This window comes from Trachypithecus francoisi, unplaced genomic scaffold, assembly GCF_009764315.1.
Source record: "Trachypithecus francoisi isolate TF-2019V2 unplaced genomic scaffold, Tfra_2.0 Lachesis_group11, whole genome shotgun sequence".
Classification (NCBI taxonomy): domain Eukaryota; kingdom Metazoa; phylum Chordata; class Mammalia; order Primates; family Cercopithecidae; genus Trachypithecus; species Trachypithecus francoisi.
In genome coordinates this window covers 37,494,331-37,516,446 of record NW_022681456.1, presented here as the reverse complement: position 1 = coordinate 37,516,446, position 22,116 = coordinate 37,494,331, and the positions used below count along the sequence as shown (strand labels likewise).

Genomic DNA, 22,116 nt, shown 5'->3' with positions numbered 1-22,116 from the left:
TCTTCCCTGCAGTGTGGACACCCTCTTTACCCCACTCAGGCTCCAACACTCCCTGTCAGGCCACCCTCTGGGGATGCTTCATTCTACTTGGGTTCCAGTGGCTGGTGCTGGGCTGCCCCTCACCACGTGTGATCACCATCCTCACCTCCTCAGGCACCAACTTCCCATGTTTGCCCGCCCTCCTATGTAGATACCTTCCTCCTCCTACTCAGGCTCTGACACCCCACACTGGCTTCTCTCTTATGTAGATGCTCTCCTCACTCCATTTGGACCGCTGTGACTACCCCATACCCCAGCACAGGTGCATACTTTGCTCACTCCATCTAATGGTTTTAAAACCGTATCTTCAGGAAGGATAGAGGAACAACCTTGTATTAACTCCTAACATCCACTACCACTCTGGGAGAAAGAAAAAATTATCCCTATGTCATGGGAAAATCAGCCTAGTGAGGGTGGGTAACAAGTTCCCACTAGTAAGTACTGGGGGCAGGATTCAAACTCAAGATTCAAATCTGGCCTCTAGAACCAGCATTATCAACCATTATGTTGCCAATCATATAAAACAATCATATAATGTGCTACTAAATATACTGTTTTTATTATCTTCTGCTACCGTATATACTGCCTTCTGTTTTTGAGACAGAGTCCCATTCTGTCGCCCAGGCTGGAGTGCAGTGGTGCCATCTCAGCTCACTGCAACCTTTGCCTCCTGGGTTCAAGTGATCCTTGTGCCTCAGCCTTCTGAGTAGCTGGGATTACAGGCATGTGCTACCATGCTTGGTTAATTTTTGTACTTTTAGTAGAGACGAGGTTTAGTAGAGATGGGGTTTCACCATGTTGGCCAGGCTGGTCTTGAACTCCTGGACTCAAGTAATCCACCCACCTCGGCCTCCCAAAGTGCTGGGATTATAGGCATGAACCACACTGCCCGGCCTATACTGCCTTTTTAATATAACTCAATATATATGAACAAATTGTATGCATCCACTTATTTTCTGTCCCACCTGTTTCCCAGGTCCTTGATTGCTAGTTCCCTCCAGCTCCCTCTGCATTTAATGACTAATAAATGTGGTTTCCGGTCTAGACTAATCTCTTATATCTTGAGTTATCAGGTGAAGTAATTTTCTGGTCCATAAACAGATTGGTATCCCCATAAATATATAAGGTGCTACTTTTACATTGGTTTTACATTACTTAAACCAAAGCTTTTGGGGATAGATTTTGATTGATTATAAATGTAGAACAACCATTTATCAAACATCGACTACTGACCAGATAGTGTACCGCTTTGCATATATTATCTCATTTAATGTTCTTCATTTAATGTTAACCCTGTGAGAGTCAGGAGAGAACCCCAACTTTAGGTAGCAAGGAGTAAACCTGCTATCTCTCCACAGGTGCCAAAAGGAGACAATGAGACTCAACGGATCAGAACAAGACAGTTTATTACACACAGCAAACAGCAGAAGCATCGTCATAGCTGTGTCAGCCTCTCTTGCCCCCCAAGTCCCAAGAGGTGAAGTGACAGACCTAGACAGATAGATGTCAGGCGCACAGTGGATTCCAGCACAGCTGAAGAATCAGAGCCAACGGCCCAGAACTTTTTGAGCAAGCAGCAGTTTAGCAAGCAGTAAACAAGTAGTCCCATATTGGTAATTAGTGTTAGTTATTAGTAGGTCACATTGAACTACTCACGTGCCTATGTACCTTGCTACAGAAACTATTCAGTATCAGGAGATGGATAAATACCACAAATATTGTATCCTAATAGCAGCCTTATAAGATGGGTATTGAGCTGGATATGGTGGTGTACACCTGTAATCCCAGCCACTTGGGAGACTGAGACAGGAGGATTGCTTGAGCCCAGGAATTTGAGACCAGCCTGGGCAACATAGTTAGAATCCACCTGATTTAAAAAAAATTTTTTTAAGATGGGTACTATCATGATCATCCTCTTTATTGAGGAGGAGATTGAAGCAGAGATAACCTGCACATGGCAAAGACAGGATTTGAACTCAGACAGTGGTGGCTCCTAACCACAATACCAAGTTTCCTTTGTTGGGGCTCAGAAAATGATACCCCAAAGCATGGTGCTTTGACATACCAATACTTTGTACTAAAGCAGCAGCCTCAGAACTAGGGTCTGTCTCTGACCTTCTCCCACCCCCCATCTCTTGCCCCTCCTCCTCTCTTGAAGCACAGGAAGAGACTTTTCTCTGAAGTTCCCTTATCTACTTAAAGATCCAATCCACTGAAGAGGAAAACAATCGTCTTCAATCTTCTTACTGAAATTTCATTAACCAAGGAAAATTAAACTCATATCACAGAGGAAAAGACTGAAAATCAAACACCGTACCTACAGCCCAGATGAACTGTGTCCCAGACTATTGTCTGTTCTATGGACCCATTCATCTCGTAAAAATCACTACTCTTCTAAAATTGCTTACATCCTGCATTCCCTTCTCCCCTATGAATAAGGGTATATAAACTTCTAGACCTTATTGGGTCTAGTGCTACTAGAATTGGGCATTCACCTTCCTGTGATGCTCCCCTGCGCATAAATCAATTACGATGTGCTTTTTCTCCTTGTAATAGGTCTATTGTCTATTTATTTCTCAGACTCAAATATCAAACCTCAACAGGTTAGAGGGGGGTTCTTATGTTCTTACACCTTTGAGGTATGATTGTCTCTCTACAATGGTACAATGGGCTTTGAACCACCAAAAAGATTTGAATTCTAATCTAGGTTCAGTGTTTGTATGATCCAAGGAAGCTCATATATTTTTTAATCTTAACTTCTTCGCTAGACAGAATACCATATCTCTCAGGTTTGACAAAAATATATACAAAAAGCTTCCACCAGACAGAAAGCACTCAAATCTTGGATTTTTCCTCCTTTAAACCTATTCCGACCATACCTGTAGCTGATTCTGGCCATAATAATAATAAAAAAAAAGATGTTGGAATTATGAGAATAAACAAAATAAAAAGAAGAGCTCATCAATTTCAAAAGTAACTTCCTAAATGCTATCCCTCTTCATCCTGCATTAATATTTGTATTTCTATATATTTGTTTATTTGTACTCTACTTAACCACATTTTTGGGAGCGGCAGCGTGGTATAGAGGAAAAATCTTAGGCTTTGGAGCCATTTAACCTTCCACATGGCTTTTGACAAAAATACATAATCTCTCTGAAGCTGTCTCCTTATCTCTAAAATGGGGATTATAATAATATCTGCCTTGAAATACTATGAGGATTTAAATTAGACAAATTACATAATAAAATATCCTGGCATAACATGAAAGGCATTCAATACATATTGGTCCCCTTCTTCTCAAAGAGGTTTTAAAGTTCCACAAGGGCAGACATTACAAATTCATTTTACTCACCTCAGTAAATATTTCTAAATCATTTCATAAATTCCTTTTTAGATGACTGTATACCACTGGAATTTTTGGGTTATAGGATAAATAATGGTAGAACTCACCAAACTGTTCATCCTAATTAACAATTAGGGGTCATTTTCTTCGTATGTGCTCAAAATGTATTCTATCTCATCTTTGAAAAACATAAAGCCTGTTATTTCCCCTATATTTGAACCAATTATTCTGATGAATATTCTGTGGAGCTATATGCCAACATGGCAATATATATATTTGCTTTTAAAATAGTAATGCCTTTTAACCTAGGAATTATATTTTTAAGAATTTATGGTAAAGAATCAAAAATACACTCGAAGATTCATGTAAAAGTATGTTCAGTGCAGACTGTTTATAACAGGAGGAAAAACGAAAATAATAGAATAATATGTTATCACAGATGCAAAATACAAAGTATAATGAAGATATTAAGCCACACTTTAGAAGAGTATATTTAGTCATATGAGAATTTGCTCAATATAAAGTGAAGAAAACAAGTTACAAAACTGTGTGTAGGCCGGGTGTGGTGGCTCACACCTGTAATCCTAGCACTTTGGTAGGCTGAGGTGGGTGGATTGCCTGAGCTCAGGAGTTCAAGATCAGCCTGGGCAAAGTGGTAAGACCCTGTCCCTACTAAAAATTAAAAAAAAAATTAGCAAAACATTAGCTGGACGTGATGCTGCATGCCTGTAGTCCCAGCTACTTGGGAGGCTGAGACACGAGAATTGCTTGAATCTGGGAGGCGGAGTTGCAGTGAGCTGAGGTCGCACCACTTAACTACAGCCTGGGTGAAAGAGTGAGACTCTGTCTCCAAAACAACAACAACAACAAAACAAAAAACAAACAACCAAAAAACTGTAGAGCTGTTGTAAAAAAAAAAAAAAGTGCATATGTTACAATAAAAGTTAACAGTTTTCTTTGATTGGTGGGATTACTAGTGATTTTAGGTTTATTGTTTAGAACTTCTATATTTTCCAAAATTTTGTATAATATTTATAATTAGAAAAAATCAATGACTTATGCCCACTTAATCTTAATAAGGTATTTAAGATTAAAATTTAATATGGGCCAGGAATGGTGGTTCGCACCTGTAATCCCAGCACTTTCGGAGGCCAAGGTGGGTGCACAGCTGGAGCCCAGGAGTTTGAGACCAGCCTGGACAACCAAGCAAGACCCTATCTCTACAAAAAGAAATTTAAAAATTAACTGGGTGTGGTGGCACATGCCTGTGGTCCCAGCTACTTGGGAGGTTGAAGTGGGAAGACCCCTTGAGCCCAAGAGGTCAAGGCTTCAGTAAGCCAAGATCACACCTCTGCAGTCCAGCCTGGGTGACAGAATGAGACTGTCTCGAAAAAAAAAAAAATTAACATGAAGAGAAAAACCAAACTTAAATGCACAATCTTTACATAATGTGTTTATTGTAGTATTTTGCTTCACTTCACTGAGAAAACAGCTAAAGAGTCAGGCTTCTCAAGTACATATTGAGTCTTTGAAAGGCAACTTGATGAAGTAGAAAAAGCAGAGTTTTGAAACCCAGGTATGTGGTCCTGAGCAGGTTATGAGGCAGAAGACTGGCGGCTGGAGGCAGGGAACCTAAGGCCCATTCTTGCTGACTGGGTATCAGAGGCTACTCCCATTTCAACCCCTCCTTTTTCTGCGGGGCAGTTGAAAAATGAAAGTACCTCTTATTGGTCCCCTCCCGCAACCAATCGGACCGGTTGTGGGCCAATGGGAAACCTCTAGAGGGCATTCAAACCCCAGAAAATTCTGTGACCAATGCTCTTGAGCCGCTTGCACCAGGCGGTGCCCACCCTGTGGAGTGTACTTTCATTTAAAATAAATCTCTGCTTTCGCTGCCTTGCTTTGTTTGTGCGTTTTGTCCAATTCTTTGTTGAAAACGCCAAGAACTCGGACAGCTACCCTCAACTGGTAACAGTTACCTACTGGGCCTGCTTCCTCAGCTCTAAAACGGGGCTGTCACCCCGAATCAGACGGTAAGGTAAGATTTCCACAATTGTTGAAAGAGCCTGACACATAGTAGGAACTCAAAGTCTGTACAAAGACTTAAAGTTCATGAAACAATAGACAAACTGAGGGAGAAATCCACTTAAGTTTAGGGTGAATAAATCTAATAACTGTGGTAAAAACTACACGGACAATGACTGTCTTGTCAGTGTTCAACGCTTACGTGAAATACTGAGCTTTTACAAGGGCAACCCCTGTTTTAGGTTAAATTCTCGCAACCACGCTGAGGATGGTTCCGTTTTTAAAGCCGCGTTCCTGCCGTGGAAACAGTGGCCTTGGGGGTTAAGACACTGCCCAACACCGGCTGCGCCTGAAAGACGCAGGTTCCGAATGCAGGCCCTCTCCAAAGTCTTGCCCACTGCTCCACAGTGCCCCAACAACCAACATTTCATCCTCAACCTCAAATCCATCTCTTCAGGGCCGCAAAAAAGCGTTACTTCCCAAAGGGCGTCTTCTCCAAGAACTGCATTTAGCATTTCAGATCAGAGTGAGCCGAACTCACTAGGATTACGACAAAAACCAGTGAGATTCAGATAACACCGTTACGTCGGAAGTTTTAATCCGTGATAGCGGAAATATTGCTTACGCCCTTAGGTAATTTCAAATGCACGTAAGAAGGCCGTGCCAGTCTCTGCTGGCGATGCAAAAGAAAGATGGGGCCGGCGGGGTCGTGGGGGGACATGACACCGTATCCCAGACACAACCTGACCTCGTTTGAAATAAATTCTGTATCCGACTCCCTTTGGTGCGTTTCGCCGCCCCTAGTCTTGTCTGGCTACCTCCGAATTCCTTTAAAAGGGGTTGAAATAGGTGTTGCAGAAGAGAGAATACTCAGGTAGAAAGGGCCTGCGGCAGAGGCGCCCCCAAATCATGGAACCTGTTGGAAGAGTGAGGAAGGAAGTCTGGGATCCCGAACATTCTCACGGGTGCAAAAAGACAAAGTAAAATCCCCATTAACCAAGTTGGGGAGAAGTCACATCCGTTACACAGCCTCTCCCAGACCGCCCCGCTAGGAAGGACAACACATTTACAAACACCGGCCTGCCTCCAGTCCTTGGCTGCCTCACCGCGCTCCTCAGAGACGGTTTCCCAACACCAGCGCGCAGCCGCCCAGGCGCACACCCAAGCCGCTGCTGGTTGCCAGGAGATACTGGTCCGACCATTTCCTCCAATCAGCACGCATCTCTTTGCGTCCAATCACAGAGGCAGGAAGGGCCGTAGTGGGAGGTGAAAGGTCACACTCATGTTTGGCGGCCATTTTTCTTGAAACTCAACGGCTCGGGACCTGCGGTACCTGCTGTAGTCACGAGGGACAAGCGGCAGCCTGGTCGGCAGTGAGTAGCCTGCAATATTCGGCCGTGGTTACGATGGTAAGGAGAAAGAGAACGGCGGGAGAAGCGGGGAGAAAGAGAAGGAGGGAGACCACCTCGCGGGGCCTAATGGTTGCTTCGCGCGTTTCCCATTCATCCGCGTGAGGCGCCGCGCACCCGGTAGCCAGCTTCTTTCACTCTGCTTTTGGGATTTCTGAGGCGCGTGCTCCTCCCGATGCCTTTCTTTTCCTAGGAGTGCCCGTGCCTTCTCCTCTTTGTTTGAATCCGGGCCTGGGACATTCTTATTTGTGGCTACAGGGTCGGGGTAAAACTCAAAGAGAATTTGCACTTCCCACTTAACCACACTCCAAAATTCACTTTCATTGCATGAAAGTAATGATACGGCCATGCTCTAGTTTAACGCAGTTGGTTGGGAAAGACAGACATTAGTCAAAAAATAACAAATAAGCAATTGCAAGTAGTAAGTGCTAAGAAGAATGCAGACAGGAGGCTGTGAGGGTGTGCGTTAGACGTTTAGAGGCTGAGTCAGAGATGGCCTTCCTAGGAGGTGGAATTTAACCTGAAGCCTAAGTGTCATGAAATACGACCCTTTAAAGAGCAGGAGGAGGAGTGTACCGAGCACAGGGAATAGGAGCATAAGACCTGCGGCCGGAAAGAAAGCTTGGTCAGTTGGAGAAATTGACAAAAAGGTACAGCCACTTGCAGGAAGAGTGGTTACGAGATGGTATCGGGGAGCAGGCGATGGGCAGGACCTCTTAGGCTGTATTGGGAGGTTTTGATTGTACTCCAAATCAATTGAAAATGATTGAATTGGAAGCCATTGAATCATTTTAAGCAGAAATATGACAGTTTGATGTGCACTTTAAAAAATGATGTTGCTGTTTTGGATAATAAATTGGAGAATGAAAACTGGAGACCCATTAGGTTATTGGAGTAATCGCCATATCAAGTCACTCCAAATATGCTTATGTTAGAGGGGGTTAGTAGCCAAGTTTCTTAGTTCTGTTCTTTCTTTGACTGATGAGTGAGCAGCAAAGGGCAAAAACCGAATTCACTGGAGATGTTAATGGTTTGCTGAACAAACTTTAAGTGATTGCTATAAGAGACAGTGCTATTGACAAAGTCAGATAGGACCTAGCCCTAGCTTCCACAGTTAAAGACTGTCAAGCGTGATCTGCCCTCTGCTTCCTTCTGTAGTCTTATATTTGGGACTTGAAGTGACAATGCTGAATTGTATGTCCCCAAAATCACCTTGTTGCATCACTCTTCCCTCCTTTTACGTAAGTAGCTAGCCTTGCCTGGAACAGGATTTTTTTCCCACTCTGGAAATAAACTCTCATTCTTTAAAACTGAGGTATTACTTATTTCAGGCAACCTTTCCTTTTTTCCCTGGATTGCTTTGGTACCCTTGTGCCTAGTATATCTCCTCTTACTACATTGCCATATGCAGTATAATTATTTGTATGTGAGGAGCCCCTCTCCCCATCTCCAACTTCTTGACAGGTACTCTGTTTTATTTATGACAAAGTCTTGCTCTGTTCCCTAGTAGCTGGGACTACAGGTGTGCACCACCACATCTGACTATTTTTGGTAGAGAAGGTAGTCTCACTATGTTGCCTGGGCTGGTCTTGAACTTCTGGCATCAAGTGATCCCCCTGCCTTGGTCTTCCAGAATGCTGGAATTACAGATATGAGCCACCCTTTCTGGCCCGCATTTTTTTTTTTAAGTGCCTTTATCTTTGTTTCTTTAGAGCTCAGAACAGTGAGTGATGTATGTAGTCGGTGTTATCTTAAGTGAATAGTGAGTATTTTATTTTGATGGGTTAAAGGTGATACTGGCTAACTGGATATTTAAATTTCCCTGGTACTCTCCAATAAATAAAAGTGAAAATTATGTACTAAAATAATGAGTCAAGAGTTTTCTTCATTTGCATACCACAAAATACTGGTATTTAGTAGAAGAGAGTTGGTGGTGGGAGGAAAAATAATTAATTGGATCCTTTTTTGTTCTTTGTGCAGAGTTTACCCCTCAATCCCAAACCTTTCCTCAATGGACTAACAGGAAAGCCAGTGATGGTGAAACTTAAGTGGGGAATGGAGTACAAGGGCTATCTGGTGTCTGTAGATGGCTACATGAACATGCAGGTAAGCTAAAGAGCTGTAAAGGTCATAACATTGCATTTAGTTTGCTTCACCTTATTCCTCAAAGGTTTAGTCTGACTAATAAGTATACATACAATTAAATTGACAAATGTACTGCAAAATTGAAAAATAAAGTCAAAGCCAGGGAGGATACTATGATATACTAGGTACAAAATATGGACTTAAACCAGAATTCAGCCACAGATTTTATTCCTAGTAGTTAAAGTAAGAAGAGCTCAGACATTTAATTCATAATAATACCATAAGGGAAACACACTACTTTGCTGGGGAAAACAAAACATTTCTCATCATGTAGCCCTGAAAGAAAGTTTTCAAGTGGAATTCTTGAGTCTTTTAATGAATGCTAAAGACACAACACCAAAGTTATTGAGGAAGTTCATTCCTTCAGGGGAAAGACACATCTGCCGAAGGAATTGAACTGACTGTATGTCTGTCAAATGAGTTTCTGTAAATGATTCAGCCATGTGTTTTGGTGGGGTTTTTTTGTAATTCATTTTCTTTTTATTGTGGTAAAATATACATTACAATTTTGCCATCTAACCATTTTTAAGTGTATAGTTCAGTGGCACTAAGTACCTTAACATTGTTCTACAGCCATTACCATTATCCATTTCCAGAACTTTTTTATCATCCAAAAGTGACATTTTTTGCCCATTAAACAATAATTTTCCATTAAACAATAATTTTACAATTAAACTTTAAACAATTTTCCATTGCTTCCTTCACCTAGCTAACCCATGGTAACCACTATTCTACATGTCTATGAGTTTGACCATGCATAATACCTCATACAAATGGAATCGTGTATTCTTTTGTGTCTGGCTTGTTTGACTTAGCATAGTGTATTATTCAAGGTTCATCCATGTTGTAGCATGTGTCAGAATTTCCTTTTTATGACTGAATAATATTCCATTGTATGGATATACCACATTCTAATCTGTTTGCCTCTTGGTGGACACTGGGTTGCTTCCCTCTTTGGACTGTAGTAAGTAATGCTGCTGTGAACACAGGTATACAAATGTCTGTTCGAGTCCCTGCTTTCAGCTCTTTGGGGGTATATACCCAGAAGTGGAATTACTGGATTACTGGTAATTCTAAGTTTAATTTTTAAGGAGACCAAGCGTGGTGGCTCATGCCTGTAATCCCAGCACTTTTGGGAGGCTTAGGCAACAGATTACTTGAGCCCAGGAGTTTGAGATTAGCCTGGGCAACATAGCAAAACTGCATCTCTACAAAAAAAATACAAAAATTAGCTAGGCATGGTGGTGTGGGCACCTGTATTCCCAGCTACTCAGGAAGCTGAGGTGGGAGGATCACCTGAGCCTGGGGAGGTTGAAGCTGCAGTGAGCCGTGATCACACCACTGCACTCTAGCCTGGATGACAGAATAAGACCCTGTCTCAAAAAACAAAAAAAAATTTTTTTTTTCTTTTGAGTAACTGTCACACTATTTTCCACAGCAGCTACATGGTTTTCCATACCCACCAGCAATGCACAAGGGTTCCAGTTTCTCCCCATCCTCACCAACACTTGTTATTTTCTATGGGTGTTTATAAAATAGTTATTCTAATGGGTGTGAAGTGGTATCTTACTGTGGTTTTGATTTGCATTTTCCTAATGGCTAATGATGTTGAGCACCTTTTCATGTGTTTATTGGCCATTTGTTTATCTTTGGAGAAATGCCTGTTAATGTCTTTTGCACATTTAAAAAATTAGTTTGGGGTTGTTGTTTTCTAATAGTAGTAGTTTCCCGCCAGGCTTTTAAAGGCTATCAAGACAGGTGGTCAATCCAATCATGAACCCAAGGATTCCATACTTGTAAGCAGAGTACTCAAAGGAGTACTTAAGTAGGCAGAGAGCTATGATTTTCCTTAACTTAGGCAATTACCACCTGAGCACATGACACTAAGGTCCCCAAAACATAGTTTGAGTTTGGAAAATTCCCTAAACAGGAATCATTTACCAAGACCATAGAAAAATCTGGGAAGTATATGAATTGTGATAAAAATACTCTGGAATTAGTGGTGATAGTTGCACAGGTTTGCACAGGTTTTTGAATATACTAAAAACCACTGAATTGTACACTTTAAAAGGGTGAATTGTATGCCATGGAAATTAACATCTCAATAATAAAAGAATTACTACTTAATAATTGTTTTAGAATTAATATAGCTTGCTAGTGACCCTGCCAGAGTTAAAAAATGTCTGAGTAACCAACCACTTTGAGTAGTAGTCAACCATATTGATACCAGTGTTTGAATTTGTCCACTCAGCAAATATTTATTGAGTCCCATTATGTGCTTGGCACTGTGAGTATAGCATTGAACAAAACAAAATCCCTGCCCTCAAGAGTTTATGTTTTAGTGGTGGGAGGTGGTAATATAATGTGATAATAGGTGTGATAGATGCCATGCATAAAGAAAAAGGGAATAGACAGTATGTGCAATACTATATAGGATAGCCACTCTGAGGAAGTGAATTCTGGAAGATACCAGAATTAGTGTACAACTCAGGTGAGTGTCTGGGGAAAAGCATCCCAGTTTGAGGGAATAGCAAGTACAAAGGCCCTGTGGTGGAAGCATGCTTGGTATGTTCAAAGCACAGCAAAAAGGCCAGAGCAGATTGAGTTAAGGGACAAATGATAGAAAGTTAGGTTAGAATGGTGGCCATAGAGAGCCTGTTAAGTGATGGTGAAGACTGAATTTAATACATGATAGAAAGTATTTGGAGCATTATTGTGTAATTTAGAAACCAGTTAAATGTTGTAATTACCTTTTACAAAAAATTAGTTGCTCTTAATACATTATTTCTTATAGCTGTTACATACAAACTAATTGTCTCAACAACTTCATATATTTCAGACAAAACTATCATCTGGATAATGAAGATTACTTTTTGTTTTCTATAAGAGAGGGAGTAACATCCAGTAGTAGTGTTCATTAACATGTTTTTCATGCCTTATGTCACATCCTATTTTAATCCGTATTGTTAAGCGGTATTTTTCTTTTCCTTTTCCACATGCCTAGTTGTGAAGGAAACCTCCCTCTCTCCCTTCACTCCTGTTAGTGCCGTCACTGAGTCCCAGGTGGCATTGATTGTGATTTTTCTTTTAATTACAAGTAAAGATCGTTACCTATGTGTAGAAGCTAAACATTTTGATATAAAATTAGAAATAATAGAGTTCACCAAAATAACTGTAAAAGTCATTGTTAACTATTTAACTTTCACTTAAGAACTTGTTTTTCCCTGTTTATTAGTACATGCTTTTTAAAAAATTTCCTATTCAGGCCCAGATGTGGTAGCTCATGCCTGTAATCCCAGCACTTTGGGAGGCCAAGGCAGGAGGATCACTTGAAGGCAGAAATTCAAGACCAGCTTGGGCAGTATAGCAAGATCTCATCTCTACAAAAAAATAATTGTTTTGGAGTAGCCAGACTTTGTGGCACATGCTTTTAGTCCTAGCTACTCAGGAGATTGAGCCCAGGAGTTCAAGGTTTTGCTCAGCTATGATTGTGCCACTGCATTCCAGCCTGGGCAACAGAGGGAGACCCTGTTTCTTAAAAGACAGGAAAAGAAGAAAATTCTAACTCAGTTATCTGCTTTGGTTGCTGACTAATATAAAAGTATTTGGCATGCTAGCCATAGCTTTTGTATACCCATTTGGACACCTCAATATGATTTATGTTTTACTCTGAGAAAAGTTAACGTCTGGTTCTTTAGAATGAATTTTCAGAAAACTTTTTAATCACAATTTATTCATAAATTAGAGACTGCCTTCTTCCACACACTGTTTTGATATCTAATGGAAAGAAATTTTACATAACCTGGGAGATTCAGAAACTTACGTTGAAACAAACTTTATTATATATTTGTTCTACATCCATGAATATTAATTTTATTGAAGGTTTATATGAAACCAAAAGTACTACAGTAGTAATAGAAAGCTCATCCTCTGTTGTCTAATTATCGATAAATTTGAGTTCTTGGTATAGGAAGGTCATAGTAAGTTCTCTCACCAGTATTAGCTGTATTGTAATATTTTCCTCCTGTGTGATTATACTAATATATTTTTTTTTATTGAAAGCTTGCAAATACAGAAGAATACATAGATGGAGCTTTGTCTGGACATCTGGGTGAAGTTTTAATAAGGTAACAGAGCAGTGGTATATGTAAGGAGTTACTGGTGAGCATTAGGAATACCTGTTCTAAATATATTAGTGCCTCAATTTTGGAAGTACTTTAAACAAAAAAACACTATTATAATACTTTACAGTTAGATTTCAAAAGTCTTTGAAATTGTTAAACTTGTCAAAGGTAAGTTTTCAAATGTTTTAGAACTGGCCAAAAGATTTCTCTAGTGTTGACGTTAAATTTTCTGGCTCTTAGCTATAACCTTTTAACAGTGGCAACTTTTTGCAGTGGCCTTCATTGCAGGAACTTAGTTTTGAATTTTAGTTGGGTCTGGCTGTTTGTAAGGATTTTTGTTATATTGATTCTCTGTACTAGCTTCAAAGCTTCAAATTCTGGTAATTATTTCCTTTGGAAAATCATAAAGGTGTCATTTTAACAACCATATGGTGGAAAATAAGTGCAATGTGCTTTTCAACAAGTGTATGTAAAACTCTTTTTAAAAACAAATATATTAAAAAAATTTTTAAGACAAGAATATTGTAAATATAGCATTCAGTATTTTCATAATAAAAATACAGTAATTCAGATCATACAAGTTTCTGGTTGGAACAACAAAATGGACTTTTTCTATTTACAGGTGTAATAATGTCCTTTATATCAGAGGTGTGGAAGAAGAGGAAGAAGATGGGGAAATGAGAGAATAGCATCTTTTGTCGGGATTTTTTTTTTTATATATATATATTTCTAGACAATAAAGATTTGTTTGTTTTTCAACTTGACTTGCGAACTATTTGTATTCGGATATTTACAAGCAAAGCTCAAATGTTGAACCCGTTGGGAAAGATTACTCACAGAACTAATGCTTTAAAAGCCACCGAATTTCATTTAAGTTGCTTTTCTTTTGTAAACTCAATACTCTTTTTTTTTTCCCCCATAAAGGATAATTATTTATATGCTTTAGATATTTTTATGAAGGTGAATTTCAGCCTTTTCTTGTAAAATTATCTATTAGCTGAGACCTTTTAAATGCAACGTTTTCAAGTTATTTTTGAGCCACTTTTAACATGTATAAAATTAAACATTTTCTTGGTATTAATAATATTCTGTCTTATTTTACTTAGTCAATAAATTACATGTTAATTCTGTGTCAGTATAAGCTAAATGCACATATTATAGCTAAAACTGAAACATCTTCTAAAAATTAAAATGATTGTACAGACAGGGCACAACAGAAATTGGGAACTGACATTCAGGCTGAGGGCATATGGTTTGTTCACTAAGGATAAAAAAGTTCTTTGAAGAAAACGTAATGTGGAATAAAAACCGGTCTCACAGTTATGTTCTGAGACCATAACCTAGAGGTTAAGTTGTAAGCCTTTCAAAACCCTTCAGGTATTTTAGAGTTGTACATTGTTAAAATGTATATTCCATAGTAATAACAGCATGCTATGAACTTCCCTACAGATGGGTTGAGAAAATACATCATTTACATTCTCATGTTGTAAGAGAATGGCCATTATTACACTTCAGTGGTCATTTACCGTACAGTTTTATCAGTAAACTATCTTTGTGTATCCCCAAGTGGAACAACTCAAAGTATAGATAACAATGTTGAGCTATAGGACTAATACTTATGATATGAATAAAGACTTCAACAAAAAAAAATAACTTATTCCTAATCCTATAGCCCTTGGAATAAGGGCCTGTCTTCCTCAAATTGATTAGGCCTGGTGCATGGGGCAGAATATTATCATTAGTGAAAGCCAAAATTTACAAAATATACCTAAGACATTCTGGTAATAAAATGTCTTACTGCTTTTATTCAAGTAAAAAAATCTTCTTCTTCTTGTGCTTTTGTTTTTGTTTCATTGACTAAAGGTAGCTGCTGTTTGTTAGCAGATGGAGGTTTTGAATGATAGACAAGTCGTCTTCCCAACTGAAAAGAAAAACAAAATACTTAATATTTTCCATTTTCTATTGAAATTTGTGAAATACCAATATTAACTTGATTTTTACAAAGAATAATATGGTTTGTAATATTAACTAATCACAGTTAAAAGGGACTTGTAACCTAACAGATGTCTAATATGCTAGGCAAAGTTGAGTAGCAAACTGGACACCGATAAGTATGCAGAAGGAACAACAGTTAGGTTTTATTGGGAAGTGGGAAAACTTAGGTAAAGTCATCCAATAGTATACAATTCAAATGTGGTCAGCCTAGAAAAGCACCATGTTGAAGGCCACCATTTTCTCAGTAAGTGCCATAGCCAGTTTTTCCTTCATGGTTGGAAGAGATGGCTTTCTCCTGTTGAGCACCTGACTAGCATTTAGAAATCTTGTTAAATAAAAAGTCCAGAAAACCATGTACCATCTTGAACACTGGCTGGCTTCTGGAGGTGTTCCCAACAGAAGAGGCTTTGGGAAACCCCTAGTTCATACCTATTCATTCTCTCTGGGGCATATATACTCAAGTATATTACTACTTATTTTTCTCTTTACTTTTGGGATTCCCTCGCCTGCTTTTTGTTTTGCTTTTGTAGCTGAATTTGTATAAATTAAATGTATAAGTGGGAAAACTGCCATGATTCTGTGAGATTTGATGGGACATTGCCACTGTGTTCAAAAGGCACTATTGACATTTTAGGACAATTCTTATGCGAGATTGTCCCCTGCATTGCAGGCCCAAGAGAACCTAAATAACAATAGCACTCTTCCCCATCACTGTAACAACAAAAATGTCCTCGGGGGACTAGAATCTCTGAATTCATTCAGCAATATCAGAATTTTTCACTGTCAGAGATCTTTGGTAACATTTGTTATTAATACTGTCTGAAAAAATTACCAATGATGAAGTGTCCTAATTGGGTCAGCTTCTATCAGAGGTCATTGTGTGTTGTTGATTTATCAGATAACCATTTTCTCCCCAATTTTTTCCAGTTTTAGTTTTTAATGCTCATTTTTAGTCTGTTAATTCACTATACATCAAGTATCCATGATGTGCCAGGTATTAGGGATACAAACGTCATAAAACTCATGGTCTAGAAGGAAAGGTGAATATATTAAAAAATAATTTCAATTTGGTGGGTTTACTAAGTAGTCTATGTGGAAGGGTGATGAATTGTTAATTCTTGGGAGGAGAGAACAGGTGAAGAAAGTCTTCATGGAAAGAATTGAACTAGATAAATACCCTTTTTAAGATGAAGTATTTCAATAAAATATTTTGAAGTAATCATCTTTTTGGTATGGCATATATTAACAATTCCATACTTCAGAATTTTTTTCAAGTTCTTACCTCAAGAGGTTGGTTGTAAGGCACACAGTAAGCATTCGTTATGCGTTAGCTATTACTATGGTAAGAATCAGTGTCCACAATAGCTTTGCAGATAACCATGAAATTGTCCTTCTGGAATATATTTCAGACTCTATCCCAGAGGAGGGAAAGAGTGGCATATAAAACAAAAGGCCCTCCTTACCCTGTGTAGAAGTGATGGACCACATGTACGTGACTGCCTAATCCCAAACTTCTGATTGGACAGGTGGTCTTGCAAAATAAAGAACTTTGGCTTCTGGTCCTCATTCTGCTGCCACGTCATAGTGACTCTGGGCAAATCATTTTGACTCCAGCTGTCAATTTCATTATCTTTACAATGTGGTGATTGTACACAGTCCCCACAGTTACATGCGATTCTCTGGGTTCACTTATCTCCAAAACATTGCTGAGTGAAAGAAGCCAAGTTCCTAGCTATCAGTAAGAAAAGGAATATGTACATAAATACATATATGTGTGTGTATATTTCCAGAGGGATGCAAATGAACCTGTTAACAGTGGTTGCCTCCAGGAAGGGGAACTGAGGAAGACTGACTTTACACTGAATATTCTTGTATCTTTTGAACTTTGAACAATATGCTTTTATAATCTATTCCCAAAAACTTAAAAAAAAAAAAACACCTGATTTTCATGAACCTAGGGCTAAAGAAAAAGAGAGAGAAGAGGCTTCTTTTACTAAAAAGTGTTTGAGAACTGGAGAGCCACTAATTTGAATTTTTCTAAAAGTAACAAGGAACCAGAGAGAGACCAATTGAAGCTGTGAGCAAGAAAGATTATCTTTTTGAAGTTCAACCTGGATAAGTTAGATGAATAAAGTATTTTGGTTTTGTACCACAGAGGCACTCACATATTGATATGGCTGGATCTATTAATAGCAAAACAAACCTTTTTCTTTGGTTGTGCTACTGCTTTTTCCAGAGCAGCTTTTAGCCTTTCCTCTTGGTGTCTTTGTTTTTCTTTCATTTTCTCATCACGAAACCTGTCACAAGAAGGGAGAAACATTCTTGTAACTATAAATCACATTAAGTAAGAAAAGTACATTACTCTTTGATAATGAGCCATGTGAATGGAAGACCTCCTTTAAAGTTAAATGAAAATGACACTTCATCTTTACTTATAACAATGGCTTTTGAATATTCAGGTAAATCTTGACAACAAATAATATTTGGAAATGGGAAGAATTTTCATCATTTTGGAAAATATAAAATATACCCAGATCTTGGTCTACTTTTTTTTTTTTTTTTCCGAGACACAGTCTCACTCTGTTGCCCAGGCTGGAGTGCAGTGGCATAATCTCGGCTCACTGCAATCTCTACCTCCTGGGTTCAGGCAATTCTCCTGTCTCAGCCTCACAAGTAGCTGAGATTACAGGTGCATGCCACCACACCCAGCTAATTTTTGTATTTTTAGTAGAGACGAGGTTTCACTACGTTGCCCATGCCGGTCTTGAACTCCTGACCTCATGATCTGGCCGCCTCGGCCTCCCAAACATTTCAGCACTTTACAGACAGTTTGTATAATAGCTACTTGAATTAACTTTCAGCTACTTTTCCCTCTTTTTAAACCTTTCAATTGAAGTGTCACATACATACAGAAAAGTACACAAATAAATGCATAGCTTAGTGAGCTGCCACAAAAGTGTACCTTCCAATTAATCTTTTTGAATAATATCCTCAAATTATGAGCAAGAAATGCTATTTGTCATACTCTCTCTAGGGTTATTTTGAGGGAAAAATTAATCTGTGCAACTTATCAAGTACAAAGTGGTGAGCAATAGGCACTAAATATGTGATAGCTATTTTATGAATCTATTGAATGATATTCTAAGTGTAAGGTTATATACTAGGGAATGGAAATAACATGTACTGAGCATTTCTTTTGCAAAATTAGGTGCCCCAAACCATGGGGAAAATCAGCTAAAATTTTTTTTTTTTTTTTTTGATACGGAGTCTTTCTCTGTCGCCCAGGCTGGAGTGTAGTGGCACAATCTCGGCTCACTGCAAGCTCCGCCTCCCAGGTTCATGCCATTGTCCTGCCTCAGCCTCCCGAGTAGCTAGGACTACAAGCGCCTGCCACCATGCCCGGCTAATTTTTTGTATTTTTAGTAGAGATGGGGTTTCACCGTGTTAGCCAGGATGGTCTCGATCTCCTGACCTCGTGATCCGCCTGCGTTGGCCTCCCAAAGTGCTGGGATTACAGGTGTGAGCCACCGCGCCTGGCCCAGCTAAAATTCTTTTTAAGAAGAATGTAAATAATTGGAATTAAACATTCATGTATCAGTGCTAAAAATGAGTTGTAATTACATGTTGATGCAAATATATTTTTACTGTAAAAAAGATGCAAGTGCTGTTAGTGTAGTCATAATGAGGTCATCTTAGGGAAGGAGTAACTTTTCATTTATAATTTTTTTTAAAGCTTGCTTTATGTTCAATAAGATCCCACCAGAATCACCGTAATATAGTCTGGACTTCATTTTTACTATGGGTAAGCATAGCCTCCATACATCTGTAAAGTAGTAGGCAATAACAAAATATCTAATACTAGTGGCTAATATTTGAGTGCTTACTATGTGCCAAGCATGCTCTTGTAATTTACTTGGATCATCTAATTTAATCCTCACAACAACCTGTAAGTACCATTATTACTCCCATTTTACAGATAAAGAAACCACCTAGAGTGCTTGTGTTGCCTAAGGTCACAAAGTCATAAATAGTTGAACTGAACTCGCTCAGCATAGTCTAATCCCCAGGCTGGTAGCCAGAGTACTAGTCGGCCTCTCAACATGTTTTTTGCTATTACATGAACATTATCCCACTTGTAAACATTCCTTACATGCCACCGTAGGTAGGGGTCATATTTACAATAATCATTGCCTCAAACTAGGACAGTAGGCCCTCCATATTCACAGTTCCACATCTGGGCATTCAACCAACTGCAGATTGAAAATATTTGGAGAAAAGCCCCAACAATAAAAATACTACAAATTTTAAGCAATACAGTATGACAACTCTAACTTTACATTGTATTAAGTAGTCAAGAAATGATTTTCAAGTATACAGGAGGATGTATGTAGGTTATATGCAAATATGCCATCTTATATGAGACATAAGCATCTGCAGATTTTGGCGTCCTTGGGAGGTCCTGGAACCAATCCCCTACAGATACCAAGGGACAACTGTTTGTACATAAAAGTTCTTATTTAACTTAGTATGGAAATTTGTAAATGAATGCATTCTAAAAAGCCACAGTCAGGCCATACCACCCTCAATGCACAGATCTCCTTTGAAGGGCACCAAGCTATGCAAGGATGTGAGGGATGGGGTGGGGCTCCAGGGACGATAATCCTCATGTGGTTGTCTTGAGGAATAAATGAGTGAACGTTGCGTAAGTGTTGGCAGTTATACACTGCAGAAAACCCTCACTGTGTAGCTCTGACTTTCAAACAATTCCTTCATTAGGAATTAGGAGCCCTTCATGGGAGAACTACAGGTAGATTGAGTCTGCAGTTTTCCCATGACGGGCTCCTAATTCTATGCCTTGGGTCCTTCACCACCAATGCAATTCTCCTTCCCCATGATAGCTAGTCAAAAATTTTCATGTAATTACTTATTCATAAATTTTATATAATTACCAAAGGTTTGCTTTTCCAGGCTAGTTTGTCCATCCCAAACTAGGTCAGTTGCCCCTGGTGAACTCTGTTCACCCAGTTCCTTCCTTCGCAGGGCTCATTACCATTGGTAATGACACATTTATTTCCTAAGAATATTTGATGAATGTGTCTTCCACGCTAAATAATAACTGTATGAGGAGAGCAGGGCTGGATTTCATTCCTCCTCACTGTGTCCCTATAATATGGCATTACACAAGAGACTTGCTAATGTGTTTGTGGAATCTGAGCAAAACCAGCTACTCGTTAAGTAATTCTTATCCTTATTGAATATACTTTTGCCGCCGTTCTTTCTGTTTCATCCTCTCAATTGCCTCCACATTTTCTTTGGGAATGGATTCGATGAGGTCACACAGTTCTACCAGGCGAGACTCTACTTTTACCAGCTTTTGAATTGGGTTGAGGCCGTCTTCCTCAGCATCTCCAATGCAGACTTTGTATACTTCAGTTATCTTTTTACTAAGTGAGTCTATCAGTATTTCCTGAGATTGAGAAGAGCGGAAAACATGAACATCACATTGCACATTCAATAAATATATAATACCATTTTACTATATTACAGTAAAAACCCATGTATATGCTATTAATGTTTACTTTTATTATTATTATTATTATTTTTGAGATGGAGTCTCGTTCTGTCACCCAGACTGAAGTGCAGTGGTACAGTCTCATCTCACTGCAATCTCTGCCTCCCAGGTTCAAGCGATTCTTGTGCCTCAGCCACCTAAGTAGCTGGGATTACAGGCATGTGCCACCACCGCCCAGCTAAATTTTGTATTTTTAGTAGAGATGGGGCTTCACCATGTTGGCCAGGCTGGTCTCGAACTCCTGACCTCAGGTGATTGGGCTGCCTTGGCCTCCCAAAGTGCTGGAATTACAGGCGTGAGCCACTGTGCCTGGCCTGATGTTTACTTTTTTTTAAAGGAGAAGTTTTAATAAAACAGATCATTGAGTAAATGCAGCAGTGACATTTAACTTATATCATAATGTATAGTCAGAGCATTACTATAGTAACACCTTGGATTATTTTCTTAAAATATATTGAACTCTAGATATAAAAAGTAATTATAATGGGCAGAATATTTTTTGCTTGAATGTTTTTGTATATCTGACTCCCTAAGAATTCAAATATGCGAGGCAACAAACATTTTAAATCATTTTTTGCCGCTCAGATGCATTTCCTTTTGGCACAATATGTAACCCAGCTCCCCTCTTTTTTGCATATATTACTCTGTTATAATTGTGAAACTATAATCATCCTATATGATAGTTCTCTGCCTTATCCTTATAGACCAGGAGAGCAGGAGCTACATCTTATGCTTAAACTTACGACTAAAACGGTGCTTTGCACATAACTGTGCACTGGATAAATGTTTGCTGAATAAATGACTGAATGCATTCTCTCAGGAAAAAAAAGTTGCAAGCAAACAGGTACCCAGGCTGGCCTACTAAAGCCTTTTCAGAAGTATCATTTTCACTGTTTTCGTTGGGAAGCCATTGCAGTATTCTAGTCTAAACAAAAGCTTAGGCCAAACCTTGCTGATCCCTGTACCTGGACACTGTGCCGTTTTAACTGTTGGTGGAGATTCTTGAGGTGGTAGGTAACTTGTCTCAGGACCGTAAGAAAATTGTCATCCTCTTTCGCCATTGTGAACCCGGTGTTTGCAATTAAGAGGAGCTCAACAAACTGCTGGGCAGTGTGAATCACTCTCCAGGTAGTATTCTGCCCCATTTCCTGCTTCCGCTCAAGAAGATGAGCATCACCATAAATCCAGCGACAAATAACTCTCAAGACAGATGTGGCTCCTGGAGCCATGGGAAGCCCTTCCTGGAACCATGAACACCTTACAGAGCCACCAACACAATTACAACCCAAGATATGATATCAAGAGTGTACTTCCAACAGCTTTTCTCTTCCACCTCCTAGCTTAAAAAGCTTTCTGGCCGGGCGCGGTGGCTCAAGCCTGTAATCCCAGCACTTTGGGAGGCCGAGACGGGCGGATCACGAGTCAGGAGATCGAGACCATCCTGGCTAACACGGTGAAACCCTG

The 22,116-nt window shown here is 39.3% G+C and overlaps 2 protein-coding genes and 1 long non-coding RNA gene across 5 annotated transcripts in view; 1 reads left to right on the top strand and 2 right to left on the bottom strand.

Annotated features, from left to right (window-relative positions):
- The window catches only part of LOC117089589, a 65,964-nt gene extending 59,374 nt beyond the window's left edge, over window positions 1-6,590 (bottom strand). The window contains exons 1-3 of one of the 2 annotated variants that reach the window (XR_004439665.1): window positions 6,514-6,573; window positions 6,226-6,323; window positions 3,490-3,560 (exon numbers count right to left, since the gene is read on the bottom strand). This is a non-coding gene — a long non-coding RNA (uncharacterized LOC117089589). Of the gene's footprint in view, window positions 1-3,489; window positions 3,561-6,225; window positions 6,324-6,513 lie in introns of both variants that reach the window. The other variant, XR_004439664.1, reaches the window with a different exon arrangement.
- Window positions 6,591-6,656: 66 nt separating this feature from the next.
- On the top strand, window positions 6,657-13,849 carry SNRPF (small nuclear ribonucleoprotein polypeptide F). Its single transcript, XM_033220988.1, has 4 exons — window positions 6,657-6,816; window positions 8,797-8,922; window positions 13,024-13,088; window positions 13,708-13,849. The coding sequence occupies exons 1-4, from the start codon at window positions 6,814-6,816 to the stop codon at window positions 13,772-13,774; spliced, it is 261 nt and encodes an 86-aa protein (XP_033076879.1). The 5' UTR covers window positions 6,657-6,813; the 3' UTR covers window positions 13,775-13,849.
- Window positions 13,850-14,864: 1,015 nt separating this feature from the next.
- CCDC38 (coiled-coil domain containing 38) overlaps window positions 14,865-22,116 on the bottom strand; it is a 66,152-nt gene continuing 58,900 nt past the window's right edge. For both annotated transcript variants that reach the window (XM_033220984.1, XM_033220985.1), the window contains exons 14-16: window positions 20,342-20,547; window positions 17,284-17,377; window positions 14,865-15,006 (exon numbers count right to left, since the gene is read on the bottom strand). In XM_033220984.1, the coding sequence (XP_033076875.1) occupies window positions 14,893-15,006; window positions 17,284-17,377; window positions 20,342-20,547 (414 nt within the window). In that variant the 3' untranslated portion in view covers window positions 14,865-14,892. The remainder of the gene's footprint in view (window positions 15,007-17,283; window positions 17,378-20,341; window positions 20,548-22,116) is intronic.

Coding starts and splice junctions, on each gene's coding strand:
- SNRPF (XM_033220988.1), top strand. Junction 8,923..13,023: donor ATGGCTACATGAACATGCAG/GTAAGCTAAAGA, acceptor TTTTATTGAAAG/CTTGCAAATACAGAAGAATA. Junction 13,089..13,707: donor CTGGGTGAAGTTTTAATAAG/GTAACAGAGCAG, acceptor TTCTATTTACAG/GTGTAATAATGTCCTTTATA.